This window comes from Neophocaena asiaeorientalis, unplaced genomic scaffold (assembly GCF_003031525.2).
Source record: "Neophocaena asiaeorientalis asiaeorientalis breed wild unplaced genomic scaffold, Neophocaena_asiaeorientalis_V1.1 scaffold871, whole genome shotgun sequence".
Classification (NCBI taxonomy): domain Eukaryota; kingdom Metazoa; phylum Chordata; class Mammalia; order Artiodactyla; family Phocoenidae; genus Neophocaena; species Neophocaena asiaeorientalis.
Genome location: NW_020175454.1, coordinates 187332 through 208203, shown reverse-complemented (window position 1 = coordinate 208203; position 20872 = coordinate 187332). Strand labels below are relative to the sequence as shown.

Here is a 20872-nt window from a genome sequence, read left to right as displayed (position 1 = left end):
CGGCCCCCCTCCCGGCCCCCCGCCCCGGGGGGGGCGGGGGGGGGACGGGGACGGAGGTGGCCGTGGTACCTTTGCTGCAGCAGTGGACGATGGCCACGCCCGTGAACACACTGTGCTCCTTCCCGTTCAGCCTGCAAGACACGACAGGGCCCAGCAGGCGACCGTGTGGGGTGTCCGAGACAGCGCCATCCCTGCCACCACCGGGCGCGAGCCCCTGGTCCACCCGCCGGCCCTGGCCATGCGGCCTCCGGGGAAACCTTCCCGCAGCAAGCGCGCAGGTCCAGGCAAGAGGGCGCTCGGTGCCCTCGGAGTGGGGGCTGGGGGATGGCCGGGCCGTCTCCCGGGATGCGAGGACGGAGCACCTGGGCCCCGACAGGAGTCTCCGGCCATGCCGGGAGGACCCGGGTCCTGGCAGCTCTCAGCGGCTCTTTCTCGGGTCCCTTCGCTCTCTTGGGCGCAGACACGCGGGGGTGCTGAGCCAGGAAGAGACCCTGAAGGTGGGCGGTGGTGTGGCTCCCCACTCCCGCCCGGGGGCAGGGTTCCGGGACGCTGAGAGGGACAGGGCCTGCTTCCCATGGCGGGAGCTCGGGGGCACTGGGCTCCTGGGGCGACAAGGCCCGGGGAGTCAGGATGAGGAAAGTGAGGAGGGGCAGACACGGGGCTCCCGGACAAGCCCGTTAGGGCGAAGCCAGCGCAGCGGACGTTGGAGGGCACCGGCCCATCCTCGGACCTGGACCTGGAGGGGCTGCCGGTGGGAGACGGGGGAGGTGATGCACGGACACCCACAGCCCACCCCGAGGAAGCCCGGCCCCTCCACCGGGCCCAGGCTCTGTCGGATGCAGGGCTACTTCCCCGTAGGACGGCCAAGGCCCACCCACCTTGACAGCATGCGGTAGGCGTCCTGCTTGTCCACAGGCTTCTCCAGGATCATCGCTCCCACCGCCTGCAAGAGAAACGGGAGGGAAAGCGTCATTTTCCGCTCCCTGGGCTGGTCTGTGCAAGCGGCACCGTCCACTGTTTAGATTCACATTTTTAAGTTTTTTAAAGCAGGAGAGATGTGTATAGCATGAATTTCACCATTTTGAACTAAAGTGTGTGGTACATTTCCAGGGTTGGGCGAGGACCGCTGTTGAGTTCCAGAACTTTTTCATCATCTGGAACACTCGATCCCCATGAGCTGTCACTCCCCACCTCCCTCCCCAGCCCCTGACACCCCAACCCGCTCTCTGTCTCTGTGGATTTGCCTGTTCTGGACGTTTCCTGTCAATGGAATCACACACTGTGTGTCCTTCTGTGTCCGCTTCTCTCACTCAACATCGTGTGTTCAAGGTCCATCCACGCTGTAGCCTGTGTCACAGCTTCACTCCTTTTCACGGCTGAGTCATATTCTAGTGGGTGGATGGACCCCATCCGTCCATCAAAGGGGGGGATATCCGGGTTGTTCACACCTTTTGGCTGTTGCGAATAATGCTATGAACATTCACGTACAAATATTTGTCTGAACACCTATTTTCAATTCTTTGGGGCATATACCTAAGCGTAGATGTCTTAGCTGGGGCTGCCCGAGAGCAGTACAGACGGGGCAGCTTAAACGCAGACATTATTTCTCCCAGTCCTGGAGGCTGGAAACTGAGATCCAGTTGGCGGCAGGGCTGGTCCCTCCTGAGGCCTCTCTCCTGGGCGTGTAGATGGCCGTCTCCTCCCTGTGTCCTCAAAGGGTCGTCCCTCTGTGTGTGTCTGTGTCCTGATCCCCCCTTCTTATAAGGACCCCAGTCCTGTGGGATCAGAACCCACCCTAGTGACCTCATTTTACCTTCATCCCCTCTTTAAAGACTCTATCTCCAAATACAGTCATGTTCTGAGGTCCTGGGCACTAGGACTTCAATATAGGAATCGGGTTGGGGGACACAATTCAGCCCATAACACAACTGCTGGGTCATATAGTAATTCTTCGATTAACATTTTGAAGAAACTGTACCATTCACTCTTTTACTTCCATGCAGCCTTAACCATGAACCAGGAACGATGTCTGACTCTCACCTGCACACAGGTAGGTCTCATCCACCTGGGCTGCACAGAAACAAATGCCACGCTGAGGGCAAGGCAGACCCTGGGATCACCCCATCTGGCATTTTCCGACCCTGGACTCTTTACAGCTGATTTACAATATTGTGTAAGTTTCAGGTATACAGCAAAGTGGTTCAGTTATACGTATACATATATATATATATATGTACATATATGTATTTCAGATCCGTTTCCATTACAGGTTATTACAAGATACTGAATAGAGTTCCCTGTTCCACACAGTAACTCCAGACTCTTTCAAACAGGTGGTCCCTCGCCTGGAGACCATGATGGTACCCTAGCAATGAGGCCCAGCATCCCTGGGAGATGCCTGCCTGGAGACCATGATGGTACCCTAGCAATGAGGCCCAGCATCCCTGGGAGATGCCTGCCATCAGGCCAGCGAGGGTCTCAGACAGAGGGCTGTCACCAGCATGGCAGAGCTACCGTACCGATCACTGTGACCTCCCACCAAAAAGTCCAACCCTCAGTGGCCAAAACCCCTATCTTAGCGAGAACCGTTTCCCTCCAAAACACATGCCGAGGTCCTGATGCCCGGCCCTGTGAACAGGACATTATTTGGTAATAGGGTCTTTACAGATGTAAGAAAATTTAAGATGAGGTCGTACTGCAGTAGGTGGGCCCTAATCCATGATGACTGGTGTCCTTATAAGAAGAAGGAAACTGGGACACAGAGGAGAAGGCATGTGAAGACGGAGGCAGAGATGGGAGGGATGCAGCCACAAGCCCAGGGATGCCCGGGATTTCAGGCAAACCACCAGAAGCCGGGGGAGGGGAGAGAGAGAGAGAGAGGCCTGGGACGGATCCTCCCTTAGGTCTTCCAGAAAGCACCAGCCTTGCCGAGGCCTTGATTTCGGTTCCCAAGGATGTGCCCGCCACACGGAGAGCCAGAAAGCAGACTCACCACGATGGTGTCTGCTCCGATGACAACGTCAGGGGCCCGCAGGTCCTTCTGCAAGAAATCCAGACTCAGCTTTAGAAAGGACACGTTTTCATGCCATGACGCACGTGACACAGCATCGCTGCTTACTTGCGAATCCAGTCTCACTTTGGAAAGCAAGATTTCAGTGTCCTCGACACACCAAGCAAGGAAGACGTGACCCCAAGACACTCATTGGAAACCTGCACACAACCTTCTGCTCCGGCTGCACTTAAATTCTAACCTTGCCACGGCCAGAAATCAGTCCATCAATGTTCATTTATTTGTACCAGTACTTCTTACAGCATTAACTTGAATATATGGGTCATATATGTTAACTGCCATTAGGTATTATTATAACACATAGTAACAGGTAAGCTACTTTAATTCTGTATTATAAATGATACTGTTACATTAATTACAAGAGTATATTATATAATAACACACAGCAATAGATAAGCTACATTAATTCCATATCATAAATGATACTGTTACATTAATTACAAGAGTATATTATATAATAAGACCTAATAATAGATAAGATACATTTATTCTATAGTTAATTCTATATCGTAAGTCATACTGTTATGTTAATTGCAATGATATATTATACAGCAACACTCATAGTAATGCAGAGGCTGTATTGTTTCTATATCATAAATGACGTTGTTATACTAAATACCATAGTATATTATATAGTAACAGTAATAGATAAGCTAGGTTATTTCTGTACCATAAATGACGCTGTTATATTAAATATCATAATATATTATATAGTAACACTTAGTAAGAGATAAACTACATTAATTCTATATCATAAATGATGCTATTATATTAGTTACAATAGCATATGACGTCATAACACCTAGTAATAGATCAGGTAGATCAATTCTTTATCATAAATGATACTACGATATGAACTGCAATAGTATGTCACATCCTAGCAAAGTAAGAGGTAAGCTACGTTCTACAAATGATACTATCACATAAATTACAGCAGCGTTCAACACGAGGACCCTCAGCCGTAGAGACGCAAGACTGACTGCACTTATCTATAACACGTATGTTTAAAACCTGAAGATGCCCTCCTAGCAGGAGACCCAGGAAGAAGCAGAAGCAGGAGCCCTCGCCTGGTGCATCCTGCCGGCCACCTCCAGGGCCTTCTGCTTGGCCGTTTCCACCGCGTATGCGTACGGAGTCGCGAATGAGGCCTTATGCAGCTTCTCCTTGAACCTGGAAGGGACCACCTCGAACCTGAGGCCCTGAAACAGGACAGAAGGGGTCGGGAGGGTTTATGGGAGGAACGTGAGGATGCTGACGGATGTGCAGGCTCTGCAGGAACTGGCCTTTCCCCGCGCAGCCCACCTTCCCTGACTATCTGGTCTAGGCATCGGATGCTGACCCAGCGCCAGCCCCCGGCCGCAGGGGGTGCAGGACTTGCAGAGGACCCGGGGGCGCTGGCGGGAAGACCTCTGCACACGCAGAGGCCAGCAGGGCTGTATTGATTGCGATGCTGGGGCCTGCAGCCCCGAGGGGTCAAAGGGCTCCCAGAGAGTCCCAAAGGCTTTGCCTCCACAGAGGTCAAACTGCTGAAATGACAGCGCCTGCAGGAAATGCCACAAAAATGCCACTAATTAGGGCTGCGCGAGGGTGAATATGGTTGCTTTAACTTGGTCCCCTAACACCTGTGACCAGGCAGCCCCTGTGGAAGGCAGGTCATGGACACAGCGACATCCAGAGTGGGATGGGGACAGGATTGCGGGTCTTGCCCACAGAGGATAAAACTCCCATCCCCATGGGGAACCCCGCGGAGCACCCAGCTGGCTCTTACCTTCCCTGCATCCCAGCGCTCTCCCCTCCATCACGGACCTCCCGTACCCCCAGGTCCCCCTGGACCACACTGTGAGCCCCCCTTGGCTCTGTACTACCCCAGCCGGCACCCCTCACTCTAGGAAGCGCATCCGGACCTCTTCCTTGCCGGCCCCGAACGAAGCCCCGCCCCACCCACGAAGCCCCGCCCCCACGCTCGCCCCGTCCGCGTCCTGCAGCCGGCGACGCGAGCTGGGCGCGGGCTGGGGGTCTGGGGCGCGGGCGGTCTCCAGGTCCTCAGAACCCGGAGACCAAGGGGCACCTTGGGAGCACTAAGAGGGCGATGGGGGAAAAAAAAGGAGTGTCCGTGTGAATCGGTGGAGGCGTCCCCGCGGGTGCTGTGGGGGACGGAGATGAGGGGTCCCCGGGGCGCGGTGGGGGGCGGAGATGGGGTCGACGGGGCGCAGTGGGCGTGCGGCACTTAGCCTCAGCGCTAGTGCTGTTTGGGGGTAGGTCATTCATTTTTGTGGGGCTGCCCTGGGCGATTGCAGGGTATTTAGCAGTATCTCTGGTTTCTGTCCACTAGATGGCAGTAGCTGCCCTCCAAGTTGGGGACAACCGACCGTCTGCGCATGTCCTGTCCACTGGGGGACCGAATCGCCCCTCGTTGTGTGCCAGGGCTATAGATAGATAGATGATACATAGATAGACTAGATAGAGAGATAGATAGATAGATAGATAGATAGATAGATAGATAGATAGATAGATAGATAGATAGATAGATAGATAGATGATGGATAGATAAGGTGAACAGATGATTGATAGATACAATGGATGGATGGGCAGTTGGATGGATGGATGGCCACAGATACATAGATCGTAGATAGATAAATAGATGTTAGATAAATGCGAGATGGATAAATGCTAGAGATAGATTATTTATTAATATAGAGACAAATAGATATGACGGATGGATGGGTGGATGGATGGATACATAGATAGATACACAGATAATTAATAGATAGATTACAGATAGAGTCATTCTAGTCAGAAATCTCAGCCTCACACTACTGACATTGGGGGCTGGGTGACTCTCTGATACGGGGCATCCTATGCACTGTGGGCTGTGGAGGAGCATCCCTGGTCTCCCCCCACCAGGTGCCAGGAGCACCCCTCGCCACCACGGTGACAACCAAAATGACCCCTGACTAATACATAGCACATATATATAAACTAATACATACCTATGTTTATGTAGATGTACATGTGTCTGTATATATATATGGTATATCATGGTATGTGGTATATATCAACATGACATCCTAATGTATGTTTTTTTTTAATTTTATTTATTTATTTGGCTGTGTTGTGTCTTCGTTTCCGTGCGAGGGCTTTCTCTAGTTGCGGCGAGCGGGGGCCACTCTTCATCGCGGTGCGCGGGCCTCTCACTGCTGTGGCCTCTTCCGTTGCGGAGCACAGGCTCCAGACGCACAGGCTCAGTAGTTCTGGCTCACAGGCCTAGTTGCTCCACGGCATGTGGGAGCATGCCGTGGGTCCTCCCAGACCAGGGCTCGAACCCGCCTCCCCTGCATTGGCAGGCAGATTCTCAACCACTGCGCCACCAGGGAAGCCCCCTAATGTATGTTTTGATGGCCTCGTAATGTCCTATTTTTTCCCCCTTAATCTTCTGTGCTGGCTGATCCCGCACAAGGCATCGGATGGTCGTGCAAACCAGGTCCCTGTGCACCAAGTCCCCACCCTAACCCCCTCTTGGTTAACCCATCAGAGGGCTGACCACCCACCAGCAAGCCCCTCCACAGTGAGTTCTGATTCACCGTGTGGACTCACCCTGCCCCAAACTTTACCCATTTGCGGGGAGTCATTTCCTGATTGGTTGAACTTTACGTTTCCCTCAAATGTCTGGGGTTAGAAATAATTGTTTTTCTTCTTCTTCTTTCTAATTCTAGGCATTTCAAGGAAATGTAAAAATTCAACCCGTCAGGAAGCATCCTTATCACTGAATCATCTTCCCCCGGACAGTGACAATGAATATTTAGCTCGAAAGGTCAGGATGGAGGCACAAATACTTGTTTTCAAATTGCACAGCAGAAGAGGTGTCAAACTGCCCGCCCTCCAGCCGAGCTTGAGGCCCCCTTACTGGTTCTCCTCTGTCGATGCTGGTGTCACTGAGTTTTATCTGGATGAAGACATCAGAGAAGGTATTGCAAAGGCAAACTGGAAAACCATTTCATGAAGGATCACTGTCCGATGGGGTCAATTCCCCCCGAATCTCCAGAACCAGCCCTGAAGGCTCCTGTTCAGTTCAATGCACAAGCCGAACATCTTGCTTACAAAAATAGACGGTTTATTCTGAGGAAGTTCTAGGTGTACAGGGCACTTGTCAGCATGGTACTGAGGCTCCTCAGCCACCTCCCCCATCCTTCCCCATCATGTTAACACCCGACATCCCCGCCATAACGAAGAACCGACATCGGTCCGTTTCCGAGGAGGGATCGGTGTTGGAATCTCTCCCGTTTTCCCCGTGCTCTTCTGGGATCCAGCCTGCGATCCTCTCATTTTCCTTAGATGTTCCAGCTTCCATCTTTCTCAGGATTGTGGACAAGGAGGGGAGCAGGCTGACGGATGTGGCTGACGGATGTCTTGATGGCTTTGACTTACGCTGTAGGAAGGTCTTGGTGACAGACAAACTCAACAAGGTGACGAGGGAGGCAAGAAAGGAACGGTGGTTGGCACGGGACACTCTGTAAACTAGGGATTTAGCCAGGGACGTCCGGCAGGGGTTACCAGCCAAAGCTGGGTCCCCACGGGTGTGGGATGGGATTCTGAGGCAGGTGCTGGGTTCGACTCCCTGCTGGCTAACTCACCAGCTCCGGGCCACCGTTGTGGCCTTTATCGGTGAGTCCCACAGCAGTAATCTTACACATCTCATCCCATTTAGGAACCCGCCCTGCACGTTTATTTACATCCACTCCTACCCTAGAGGTATTTTAACAGCACTAAGGAATCTCATTGGCATTACAGAATCGTATAGGTTTCCAAAGACAGATCGGACGCTGGAAGAAAAAATAAATCAATGTCTCCGTGCGAGAGTTTCCAACAAACCACCTGTTTTTAGCATGGATATTTTAAAACAGGCTCAAGTAAAGAGAATGACATAATGAAACCCTGTGTTCCCTTCACCGAGGCTCAAGCATTATGAGCTATCGGCATTCTGGTAGTTTTCATTTATCCAGTCCCCAAATACGCAGGCACAAATGCACACACGTGCGTGCACACACAAAGACGTGGGCGCATGCACGTGTACACATGTGTGTGAAGTGTGCATATACGGGTATGCACGCATGTATATATGTGCATGCTTGTATCTGCTCTCGTATTTTAAAGCAAGCATCAACCATCGTAACTCCGCCCAGGACTATTTTCATTTACACCTTCAGCATTTTAGGATCTCTTTTAACAAAGCCAAAGCCCCATCATCCCACCCAACCAATCCTGGATTCCACCCGCGCCCCATTCGTGTTCTGCTGGCCCGGTTCACGCCAGGAGCCCAGAACACCGTGATTCTGCCATCCTTGAAATTCCAGGGAGCCTGGTGGGAGGGTAATGGGACGGCTCGGTCGTGAGATGGGAGGGTCTTGGTCAGGCAGGGGTCTCAGGAGTCCGAGGGAGAAACCCGTCCGCCCAGCACACGGGGAGAAGTCAGGGATGTGGGTCTCTGCGTTCTTCCTCCCACACCCTCCCAAGAGCTGAATCACAGAATCACATCTTGGTTTTTTTCTCATGTCTATGTACATGCGAATGTGTTACCATTTTACGGGAGGCTTAAGAGGGCAACAGATTGAAGGAGTGTGTGGGGAGAACACACACACACACACACACACACACAACATTATTAAAAGGCCGAAAGAGGGGCAAATCCCGCCCTGGGATTTCAGGTGATCTGACGGACCTCTCGGACAGGCTGACGGTCACCTGAAGTTCTGGATGGAAATTCCCAGCAATTCGAAAGACCCTGTCGGACCTCCTGAACTTCGGTGGAACTGGGGGCCCCTAGAATGCAGAAGTCATGGGGGCGTCGACAGCCCTGGATGGCTGAGTGGCCGCCAACCAAATAAGGGCTGGCACAGCCCTCTGTGACCCAAAGGCTGGAGGGACGTGACATCCACTGGGGGAGGGTATTACTACCTAGACTGGCTTCCTCTGAATTCAAACTGTGATGCTTAATAACAAAGCAGCAGAAAAACGTCCTGTGAGGGTGGTTTGAGGTTTTTCGCACTTTTGTAGCATCAGACACTGGAAGCCCACACCCAGACGTGGGTGCCACTGTCTCTCCGGCTCAGGGTTTCCACCCCTCACTGTTGCTCCCTCGAGGGCTCCCTCGAACCCTGGCTTTCTAGGGTTCGCCTTGGGGACAGTTGGGGAGAGTGGGGGGACAGCACGCCATGCACGGACCATCCAGCTCCCGGACACGTGCCCTTTTCTCGTCCCTTCCGCCCATGGGCTCAAGTCCTTCCCCAGGGGCATGTCCGGCTGTCCCTCTGAGGCTCCCGAGGGTGGCTCTCGGCTCCCTGTAAACACAGACACTGGCTCGGACACCGTCCTCTGTGGAGTGTCCCAGCTGCGTGGCCTGGGGTGGAGGATGGTGAAGGGGCCCTCCAGGCTGCACCTCCAAGCCGAGGGACTGGATTCCACAAAGCAGGTCCCACCCTGGGAGCCAGCACCAGGCACCGGGCCCTCCTGCAGCCACCCAAGCAGGAGCCAGAGGCTCAGTCTCAGAATGTCAGAGTGTGTGTGTCTCCTGGGGCAGCCGTAACAAATTCCCATAAACTGCAGGCTAAAACCCCGGACAGACCTGCACCCTCCCCCAGCCCGGAGACCAGACGTCTGAGGGCAGCCATAACAAGTTCCCATAAACTGCAGGCTAAAACCCCGGATAGACCTGCATCTTCCCCCATCCTGGGGACCAGACGTCTGAGGTCAGGGTGTCCCAGGACCGAGCTCCCTCCAGAGGCTCCAGGGGAGGGTCCTTCCTGCCTCTTCCAGCTTCTGGGGGCTCTGGGCTTCCCTGGGCTTGTGGCCGCGTCCCTCCCATCCCTGCCTCTGTCTTCCCGGTTCTTCTCCTGTGTGTCTGGGTCTCTCCTCTTCTGCCCCTTAGAAGGACCCTGTCGTTGGATGTAGGGCCACCCTGATCCCATAGGTCACACTTTGTGGTTCCTAGCGGACATGGACTTTGGCGAGACACCGTTCACCCCAGCGTACGTATGTCTGCTTCTCTTCCAATGTGACCAGGTGCTTCCAGAACATCAGCTCACAACCCCCATCTGCATCTCTGACCCACGGAGGGGACGTCACCTGCCCCACAGCCAAGCCACCCTGGAGGTCCCTGAGCCCCCGCCTGCCAGCCCCTCCAAGGTCTCACCTTATAGGCTGCAGGGCTGTTTTCCTTTCCCAAGAGAGCCCAGTCCTGTGCATCTCCTTGTGATGTGCCAAGCACCCAAAAGTTTGTTCTTTCAGGCAAATCCCGGCCTCCCGGGAACCTGCTGGTTTAGCATCCTGGGCAGTCCGGGGACTGGGCCCCTTATCTTCCCAAAGCAGCCCAGGTAGTGGGGCTGGTACAGGTGTGTCCCAGGTGCTGAGGAGACCTGCTACGGGCTCGTGTGGTCAGTGCTCTCCCCTGGTCCTCCAAGGATCCCACGGGTCAGGCCAGGAGCCTCTCCAGACCCCCAGGACGACTTGCCGTGGCCCGGGGTTCTCAGCTCGGAGGCGGAGCCAGAGAACGGGCCGGAGGGGGCCCCCCGAGGCAAGCTGCACCCCGAGGCGGGTCAGGGAGGTGCAGTTGTAGCTGCGAACACTCAGAAACTTGTCATCCGCCCAGAGACCCTCGGTCCACACCTCCGGGACGGACGACCTTCCGGTCTGGGGGCTGTGGCTTGGGGATATTTAAGGAGAACCTGATCCCCGCCGGGGAGCCCCCGTGTTTGCTTGGCTCCGGGGGGCGGGGGGAACCAGGTGATGTCGGGGGGAACAGGTGATGTCGCAGGGACCCATGGGCCCCCAGAGCACGGGGCCCGAGGTGGCCTGTCCACGGGCACGTGGCCAAATCCCAGTGCCCGGAGGGACCGCGGGTGGATTGTCGCAGGGCGGGGGAAGGACCGCGCCGCCCTCTCCCGGCTGCCCCGCCCCCGAGGGGCGCCCGGCTCAGAAGACGCTCTCCTGCCGCTTGACGCCGGGCCGGCCGGCGGCGTCCAGTCCCTCCACGGAGCGCACGGACAGCGTGCGTCCAGAGACGAGGCTCTCGAGGTGCCCCTCGGGGCCGCCGGTGGGCAGGGGCCTGTAGCCCAAGTAGTGCCGCATGTGGAGCTGGAACTCGCGGGACGCGAAGTAGTAGACGAAGGGGTCCAGGCAGTTGTTGAGACAGCTGAGGCAGAGCGTGAGCTTGTACACGTGGTAGTAGCTGCGGCCGAAGAACAGCCGACTGACCACGTGCACCAGCAGCACGAAGTTGTTGGGCGCGAAGCAGGTGACGAAGGCCAGGAGCACCACGGCCGCCAGGCACACGGCGCGGGACCTCCGGGCCTCCCCGTGGCGGTCGGCCGAGCGCAGCAGCGTGAGGATGGTGGCCGTGTAGCAGGCCACGGTGACCACGAAGGGAACGAGGAAGAGCACGACAAACAGGGTGAGGAGGAACACCGCCCACATGGCCACGCTGGGCAGCATGCTGGACTTGAGCACGTCGAAGCACGTGACGATGCCCAGCACCTCCACGGCGTAGGTGAGGTCCGTGCGGGCCAGCGGCGACAGGGCGGCCAGAAGGAGGAGCCACGTGCCGGCGCAGGCAGCCACGGCGTAGCGGCGGCAGCGCCAGCGGGCGGAGGCCAGCGGGTACACAACGCCCAGGAAGCGGTCCACGCTGATGCAGGTCATGGTGAGGATGGAGGAGTACATGTTCGCGTAGAAGGCCACGGTCACCACGTTGCACAGCAGCTCGCCGAACACCCAGTGGTTGCCGTTGCAGTGGTAGTAGATCTGGAAGGGCAGCACGCAGGCCAGCATCAGGTCCGTGACGCTCAGGTTGATCATGAAGATGACCGAGGGTGTCTTGGGTCCGATGTGGCGGCACAGCACCCACAGGGAGAACAAGTTGCCAGGGATACTTATCAGTGCCACCAGCGAGTACACCACCGGCAGGACCACCGCGATGGCCGGGTCCCGCAGCATCAGGAGGGTGGCGTTGTCCGGACGCGTCACGTTCATGTCCATCCTGGAGCCGGGGGTTGGGGGCCGATCTGGAAGAGAAAAGGGGCACCAGGGGTGAGACGGGCAGACGACGGGGTCTGCCTGCACAGGGACGGAGAGATGGGAGGGTCCCTGGCGCCCGAGGGGCGGGCAGCTCCCGGTTCCTCCTCTGCTGGCCCTCCCTCCCTTCTGGTCCCTCTTCCTGCCCTCCACCTGTATCCCAGACCCAATAGATGCTAAATCCTCAAGGGCTGCATCACCCACAAAAGCTACAAGGAACCATTTGAAAACACCCACCACCGGTTGCCAGGCTCCTGACCCAGCATGGGGGTCACAAACCTGCCCCTCCATCCTGCACCGGGTGGTGGAGGGGGAAAGAGACCCCACACCGGGACGTGGAGACCCCGTGTCCTGTCCCTGCAGGCAGCAGGTGTGGGCTCAGGTCTGCTGAGGCCAGAGGACATAGGACTCTTCCTGTAACTGCCCACAGCCCAGCTGCACCTGGGTCACTGCACTCCTGCCCCTCCCCTGGCAACTTCCTTCCTTCCTGTGACTTGGAAGCATGGGGAGCGTGCTGTGAGGCACGGTGCGGAGGCTTCAATGCTGGGGCCATGAGGATGCAGGGCGGTGAGGCCGAGGTACAAGGTTACAAAGTCACCAAGGGAATGACTCTGTTTCCAACCTGCAAAGTAGCTTCCCTCGGATGCTCTGAGCCCCAATTTCTTCACTGGCACACAGTGAAGTCAGGGTCCCCCCACCCCAGGGCTGTGCTGGGTATCACAGGCTGCCCTCCCCGACCACATGGGTGTGCTGTGCTGCTGGCGTCATGGTCCCAGCAGGATAGTAACTGTCACCCTGCGCCTGGCCTCCTGCCTTTGGCCCATAACCGCTCATCACCCCAACACCGCAGCTCCACTCCCTTCCAAGTTCGGGACCCCGATCCCAGAGCACCCGTTGTGGCTGCTCTTTTGGGGCGGGGGGTGGGGATGTTGGGGCCCCTGAGACATCATCCCCATGTCTTCCCTCCCTCCATCCCTCCCCGGTGATGTCACAATAATCCTCTTACTGTGACATCACCGGTAGCACCAGCAGGACATGAAGATAGAAAAGGGGCTTGGAGGTGTGCTGGTGACACGTTCCTAAACTGCAAAGGGGAGTGGATCCCCTGCCCGGCTCCGGCCCTGATGGGGGGTCCTGGGGGTTCCCTCCCGCAGACCACACAGAACATCCCCCGCTCCTCCCCAATGATCCCACAGACGAACCTCCCCCGGGCTGCTCCCAGCCGAGGGATCCGGGGACCACGGTTGAAGGGAGCGGTGTTTGTCTTGCAAGCACCTGCTTCCAGGTGCCACGTCCCCGCCGTCCCCGCCGGACGTGGTTTTGGAACCCCAGCGGCCTCCTTGCCTCCTGGGAAGTGCACAGCAATACAGGAGCCCATGGAGAGGCCCAGGTACCTCGTGGGGCTGGCAGCCCATTCCCTGCAAACCATGGGGAAGACGGAACGGCTGCCGGGCGGGTGTGTGGCATCTTTGTTCTTGTCTTGACCCCCCCGTGAGCTCCCAGGGCTTTTCCCAAGCATAGGACGGGCTCTTTGTGGGCAAAGGAGGATGCGATCGGAATATGTGTTACAGGAGTGGGGGAAACTGCCCATCAGGTCACGGTCTTAGGAGCAGACGCTGAGGTTTCCCGGAGAAGAAGGAATTCTGAGTCCAGATAGCAGGGTCAGCTGGTGCCTGGGTCTCTAGCCCCGCCCCCTGCCCTGCGGATTTCAGACTCACCAGCCCCACACCCAGTGTGAGCCAATTCCTTGAGATACATGTCTTTATGTATATGTTGTATTTTACATTTGTAGGTACGTATATGTGCAAATATAGGCATGTGTGTTTGTCTACACGTGTACACTTATGTGTATATATATCCTCTTGCATATAGTTGTAGGTATGGGTGTGTGTGTATATACACATGTATCCGGTCGCATATATATCATATTGCATGTATACACACGTGTCTACACACATACAACCCTATTGCCTGCATACACTGGGTTGGCCAAAAAGTTCGTTCGGATTCTTCTGTAAGGTCTTATGGGAAAACCGAAGCAAACTTCTTGGCCAACCCAATATGTGTGTGTGCGTGTGTGTGCGTGTGTGTGTGTACACACACAGATATATATCCTATGGCATATCCATGCATGTGTATGTATATATATACACATGTATATACAATTGCACAAGTATGTGTACAATTTATGTGTATATATGTAGACATAAGTATGTATATAAATGCAATAGGGTGTGTGTGTGTGCGCGTATATATATGCATGTCATAGGATGTCTGTATAGATATACATACACATCTGTGCAGTGGTACATGTGTACACATACATGTACATGCAATTGAATATACACGTGTATAGATACATACTTCTGTAGCTCTCCATCCTTTGGTTTCTGTTCCTCCGAAGAACACTGATGATACAGAGCCAATGGTCCTGAGGGCCCTCCTGGGGCTGGGGGACCATGACGAGATGCTCGTTACTTTTATGCTGACCCTCATGTTAAGAGACAGTGGGTTTGCATCTCCAGACCCTTCCATAGAGCGCTCGGGATAACAGAGGTGGGAGGGCCCTGCCCACGGCGACACCTCCCACCGGGTCCTCACGCCACGCTTTATCAGAAACGTTAAAACCAAAACCAGCTGGCAACAAGTGGCTGGGTCTCCTGCCCACGTTCATGGCACGAAAGCCCCTGTTCTTTGCCTGGAGCCGCTGTGGAGCACCAAGCCTGCCCTTCAGAGCTCACGGAGCAGAGTCTGGAGCCAGAGCCCCAGAGCCCTGGGCTGGGCAGCCATGCCGATGCCAGGTCCCAACACGCCGGGTCCCTCCTGCAAATATGGGCATAACTGAGGTGTGGGCAGATGCCCTGGATGCCCTCCGGAGCCAGTGGGCTCTGAGCTGCTGGCACCTGAGCCTCGCACTCCTGAACTTCTGTTTTTCCCGCTGATCTGCACCCCGCCCCCGTGACAGAGAAGTCCACCCAGCTCTCCGCACACCCCACTCCTGACTGCCGGCCCCTCAGACCCGCAGAGAGGGAGGGCCCGGGCCCGGCGGTGACAAGGGATCCCTGGGGCTGCCTACACCCCGCCTTCTGGGCACAGCGGGTCCCCGTTTCACTTTCTTTCTAATTTCTTATGTAAATGCAAACCAAAGGCGGCTCACTGTTCACTTCTGCTGGTTTTCAAAGTCTGGGTGACGGCTTTGCTGCCCTATCGACCTGGAGGACACCGGATTTCTCTTTCTTCGAATGCTGGACAAAAGAGCTTTAACACTTAAAGTAGGAAAACCAGCAACAAAAACACCCCAACAAAACAAACAAACAAACACAAAAGAAAGAAAGAGAAGCACGGCGTGCGCGTTTTCTCACTTTCAAAGATGGCACCTGACCTGGAGTCCACGGGGTGGGGACAGCTGGTGGGGGTCAAGGACATGGCTTAAGGATGCTGTAAGGGACCGTTAGGTGTGCTGTTGTGCTGAGGATCCGCCCAGGATGCCACGTTCCTGTAAGGGGCCGTCTGCAAGCCAGGAAGAGGTCCTCACCACAATGTGACCCCGTTGGCACCTTGATCCCAGACATCCGGCCTCCGGGACTAGGAGAAGTAAATGTCTGTTGTTTAAGCTGCCCCGTCTGCAATATTCTGTGATAGCTGCCCGAACTGACCCAGACAGACGTTATACTGATGGCCTCAGCCCGTGGCTGCAGGCACCTCAGCACCATGTGAGCTGTGGTGGTGACACGGCAGTGGTCACAGGTGTGTATTCCCTGCACCGCACCTCACAGGACCCCGCATCTGGCTCTTAGGTCTCCCTGATGAGTTCACCTGGGTTTTGACTCGCTCCACTTGAATCCAGAGTTTCCCTCTGGCTGGGGTCACCTGGAGAAGCCCTTTGCCCCCGAGGGTTTGGGACTCGGAAACCGGAGCTGCAAGCTGGTGCAAACAGCACGTCGTGTAAAAGTTGGCCGGGTCTTAGCCAGCCTGGGGGCTTTCCCTGGAGCCCAGCGTACACCCCACGAGAGGAAACTCTGCCATTGGCTTGGGGTTTCGAGGTCTGTGTTTCTCACCGTACCTCTTACTTCTCTTCTCGAGATCCCGCCGGGGATGACCGCATTGCTATTTTGCTGTTGGCCGAGGCTGTCCCTTCTGCATTTGACCGCGAGTGTGTACGATGCCGGGGCTCCTGAAATCAGGGCGTGGGGCTCAGCCGGGCATCAGGACCCTAAGACACCCACGGCTCCCATCCGCACTGCAGTTTGACTTGTCCCGACATGGTCACAGGGGCGTCCATCCCTGGATGTCTGTTAGCGGGAAACGTGGTCCTTGAGCCACCGGCGAGGCCAGGACCCAGCTTCGACTCTGATCTGATTGCAACTCCCCTTTCAAGCCTTCCTGTCCTGGTCTTTCTTCCTCTGCAGGAGACGTGCCATCTGTGGTGAGTGTGTGCACAGTGAGCTTCCGCAAACCCACTTAAAAATGGCCTGAGTTTCACTTTGAGTGGGAAGCTTTCTGCTCTGCTGGCTCACGGCCAGGTGCCATCCTATGGTCATTGCGGGGGGTGGGTACTGGCCCCTCCTCACAGCCATCCACCTCCATCCATCCTCGGCTTCAGGAGGAAAAGGGAGCCGTACTTCTTGGGATTCCCGTGGATGCTGCAGCGGGACCCATGGAAGGGAGGGATGTTGGTAGGGGGTGGGGGAGTGACCTGGGAGGCTGCTGTGTGTCCCCGGGGCATGGGGGTGGTGGTCTGAGAAGATCGATGATGGACAGAGCTTCAGACAGGGAACCCATCCCCCTCGAGTGGAATTCCGAGGGCGGGGCGGCATTTGGGAGGCCTTTTTCCATCTCTGCTCAAACAGTTATGAATGCCAGCCCCACCCCCCAGGGGTTTTGATCTGTCCTAACCTCCAGGTGGGAGCTTCAAAAGAGTGTGAATTTGCATAACACACGGCTGCCCTGCATGGGTTGCAGAAAACCCATGTGGATGTCAGGAGGCTCCGGCCACCCTCTGCAGCCCTGTAGCTGCTGCCTTCCCCCCGCCGTGGGCCCCCCGGTGCTTTCACCTGTACCATCTCAGGGGAGGGCAGGCAGCCCCCTTGGGGCTCCGGAAGCCCAGCCTGCCGCCGGCTGCAGAGATCACGGCTGATTAATAAAGAAATCACCTCTAACAGATGCCGGCTTCTCTGAAACCCACGGCGTTTGTGGTTTGGACCTGGAGGAGGTCTGGGCGGTGACAGGATGGAAATTTTGTGAAACGAGCAACAAACAGCCACTGGTGGCCGCCAGACGCTCCCCAGGCGCTGAGCGAGCAGAGGTGGCTCTTGCAAAAGGCACCGGACACAGGGCTGCCCGAAGCAGGCGCCCTGGAGGCGGCGGGTGGGAAGTTCTGGCTTGTTCTCTGCAGGAAACCGCAGGCAGTTCTGAGACACAGACTCAGCTGCGTCTCAGGTGTCCAGGGCTCCCGTGCATCCCCACTGCAGGCCCCCCGCCCCCCGTCTTGGTCTCTTTTTTCTTAATAGTCTTATTGAGCTGTAAGTTATATATCATCAAGTTCCCCCATTTACAATGGGCACCTCAGGACTTCCCTGGTGGTGCAATGGTCAAGAATCCGCCTGCCAACGCAGGGAACACGGGTTCGAGCCGCGGTCCGGGAAGATCCCACATGCTGCAGGGCAACTAAGCCCGTGCGCCACAACTACCGAGCCTGCGCTCTAGAGCCCACATGCCACAACTCCGGAGCCCGCGCGCCTAGAGCCCGTGCTCCGCAACAAGAGAAGCCACTGCAATGAGAAGCCCGCGCACGGCAACGAAGAGTAGCCCCCGCCCGCCGCAACTAGAGAAAGCCTGTGTGCAAAACAACGAAGACCCAACACAGCCAAAAATAAGTAAATAAAATAAAATTTTTTTTAAAACGCACACTGCAGCAGTTTTTCATAGATTTGCAGATGTGCATCCACCCCCATCACGTGATCCCAGAACATTTTCATTGTCTCGAAAAGAAACCTTGCACACCACGGCCATCACCCCACACTCCCCTGCCCCAGCGCACATGGATACAGGTTTACAAACTAAGTTCAAATTCACGTGTCGTACGAGTGACTATGTTTAAAGTGGACCATTCGGTGGCACGGAGCACATTCACAAGGTTTTGGGACCATCGCCTCTATCTGTTTCTAGAAAGTGTTTATTATCCCGAAAGGAGACTCCGTCCCCATTAAGAGTCACTCCCTATCTCCCTCCCCCAGCCCTTAATCTGCCTTCTGTGTCTATGGATTTGCCTGTTCTGGACGTTTCCTATCAACGGAATCACACACTGTGTGTCCTTCGGTGTCTGCTTCTCTCACTGAGCACCGTGTGTTCAAGGTCCATCCACGTGGTCGCCTGTGTCAGAGCTTCACTCCATTTCATGGCTGAGTCATATTCTACTGTGTGGATGGACCCCATGCTGTTTATCCATCCATCCACCCATCCATCCATCCATCCATCCACCCGTCCATCCATCCATCCACCCACCCATCCATCCATGCATCCATCCACCCATCCATCCATCCATCCATCCATCCATCCATCCATCCATCCACCCATCCATCCATCCATCCATCCACCCATCCATCCATCCATCCATCCATGGACACATGGGTTTCCACTTTTTGTTTGTTGTGAACGGAACTGCTTATCAGTCACACCCAGCCTGGGGCCACTCCCGAGACGTGAAGCTTGGAGATGCTGAGAACAGTGGTCCTTCCATCTCTGTTGAGGTGGGTCTTACTCAGGTGGGGAGGTGAAAAGCACCCCTGAGTCAAAGGGATGAGTGCCGTTTGGGGACCGCCCCCCCCCATATCCTTTCAACCATCACAGCCAGTGTTTCCCGAGTGCTGGGGCTAAACTCACAGTGGCGGGGACTGGAGGGTCTGGACCCCGGGAAGCCGTGACCCGGCCCTGTGCAGCGTGGACTGGCCTTCCTTCTGGGTTTCCTGGGGTTGTGGTGCTCTGCTACGGCAGCCCTGGGAGCCTCAGCCCCGAAGCGTTCAAGGGCCACTGCTTCAGAGAGCTGGTGATGCCGGAGCCTCCAAATGGATGGTGCCTCGTGGTACGTAGAATATTCACTCCAGAGATGCACATGGGCTGAGCAGCCCTGCCCGGCTGATCGCTGCAGGGACCACTGGTTCCTCTCATACCCGGCACAGCTCCCACCCCACAGATTTTGTTCAACAGACTCAGGATGACGGAGCCACGCTGCTCTAACAGCTGACCGATGTGGGAAGTGCTGGGAAAACGAGTGGCGTGGGGTCTCCCCACCCAAACACTCAAGTGTCCTCATGGGTCACATCGGGGATATAGACTCATCCTCTGAGGGTTGCCAGGGTACCAAGTGACCCAGTGATGGTGAAGCATGTCATAAACTGGGGTGTGCCCATAAATATTAACTAGGTCAGTAACTGGGGGGTGTCCTGGGTTGTCCTAACAAATGACCGCAAGCTGGGGGCTTTGCAATAACAGGCATCCATCCTCCCCCAGTCCTGGAGACCAGATGTCTGAGCTCAAGGTGTCCCAGGGCCGCACTCCCTCCAGAGGCTCCAGGGGAGGGTCCTTCCCGCCTCTTCCAGCTTCTGGGGGCTCCAGGTGTCCCTGGGCTTGTGGCCGCCTCCCTCCCGTCTCTGCCTCCGTCTTCACGGGGCTTCTCCTCTGTGTCTGTGTCTCTCACCTTCTGTATCTTAGAAGGACCCTGTCATTGGGTTTAGGGCCACCCTCCTCCAGGAGGACCTCATCTCAGACCCTTCACTTCATCACATCTGCAAAGACTCTGTTTCCAAATAATACCCCTGGGTGGTCATGAATCTTGGGGGACACCATTCAATTCACCACACCCTCCCACTGGGCAAGAGCCCTATAAACAACTCAGCTCATAACAGGGGACTTTCTCCTGGAATTTGATCATGACATTTGATGCACTTGTCTTTCCAGAATCCTTACATAGGTGCCAATAATCAATAGGCTTTTAAAGAATATCTCAGGGTCACCGACTGTCTGACACACTTGTGGAAGGACCCTGTCGTGGGATGTAGGGCCACCCCAATTCCAGGAGGACCTCATTGCAGATCCTTCATTTCATCACATCTGCAAAGACCCTGTTTCCAAACAAATCACATTCATAGGCTCTGGAGGCCAGGACGCGGATATGTTTTTTGCAGACCCCCACTCAGCCAACTTCAGGCATCAAGGAGATTATTTCTAAGAGCTCTTTGACCTCAGTGCATCCCAGGGTGAGGGTTCCAGTTTTAGCCACATCCCCTCCAGCACCAAGGCTGAGGCCTTGGTTTTTGGAGAGAAGACCCCCTCCGCCCACCCCGGGCACCCATGCTGCAGAGGTGGAGGGAACACAAGGCTGGTCTGGAATCTAACCATCGCGCCCAGGAATTCTGGCCGTTCCCTCAAGGGTCGGGACGCCAGGGAGGCTGTGCGCCCTCACCACCAGCCTCGTGTGGAAGACCCCCTTCTTGCCAGCGACCCCAGGACCTGGCTGATGCTTCTGGAGCTGCCTGGTAGAGGAAGCTGCATTGGGTTTTCTGGTTGACCATGGGAAACTCACGGAAGACATAGGAAACTCTGTGGTTGTCGTGGGTGAACTCCGTCTCCCCCCAAGTTCATAGGTTGAAGTCCTAACTCCTTCTAGGTCAGCGTGTGACTTTAGTTCCAAGGAGGGTCTTTGCAGATGTAATTAGTTAGATTTAGCTGAGGTCTCACTGG

General features: G+C 55.6%; 2 protein-coding genes across 5 annotated transcripts in view; both read right to left on the bottom strand.

The window, feature by feature from the left end:
* Window positions 1–7761, bottom strand: part of ASMTL (acetylserotonin O-methyltransferase like) — a 27828-nt gene extending 20067 nt beyond the window's left edge. The window contains exons 1-7 of the mRNA XM_024768086.1: window positions 7702–7761; window positions 4955–5148; window positions 4410–4611; window positions 4138–4269; window positions 2993–3040; window positions 879–943; window positions 70–131 (exon numbers count right to left, since the gene is read on the bottom strand). Of these exons, the coding sequence (XP_024623854.1) occupies window positions 70–131; window positions 879–943; window positions 2993–3040; window positions 4138–4269; window positions 4410–4611; window positions 4955–5148; window positions 7702–7761 (763 nt within the window). The remainder of the gene's footprint in view (window positions 1–69; window positions 132–878; window positions 944–2992; window positions 3041–4137; window positions 4270–4409; window positions 4612–4954; window positions 5149–7701) is intronic.
* The window catches only part of P2RY8 (P2Y receptor family member 8), a 53076-nt gene continuing 39364 nt past the window's right edge, over window positions 7161–20872 (bottom strand). For 2 of the 4 annotated variants that reach the window (XM_024768109.1, XM_024768110.1), the window contains exon 2: window positions 7161–12123. In XM_024768109.1, the coding sequence (XP_024623877.1) occupies window positions 11036–12097 (1062 nt within the window). In that variant the 5' untranslated portion in view covers window positions 12098–12123 and the 3' untranslated portion in view covers window positions 7161–11035. Of the gene's footprint in view, window positions 12124–16196; window positions 16308–20872 lie in introns of all 4 variants that reach the window. The other 2 variants (XR_003006301.1, XM_024768111.1) reach the window with 2 other exon arrangements.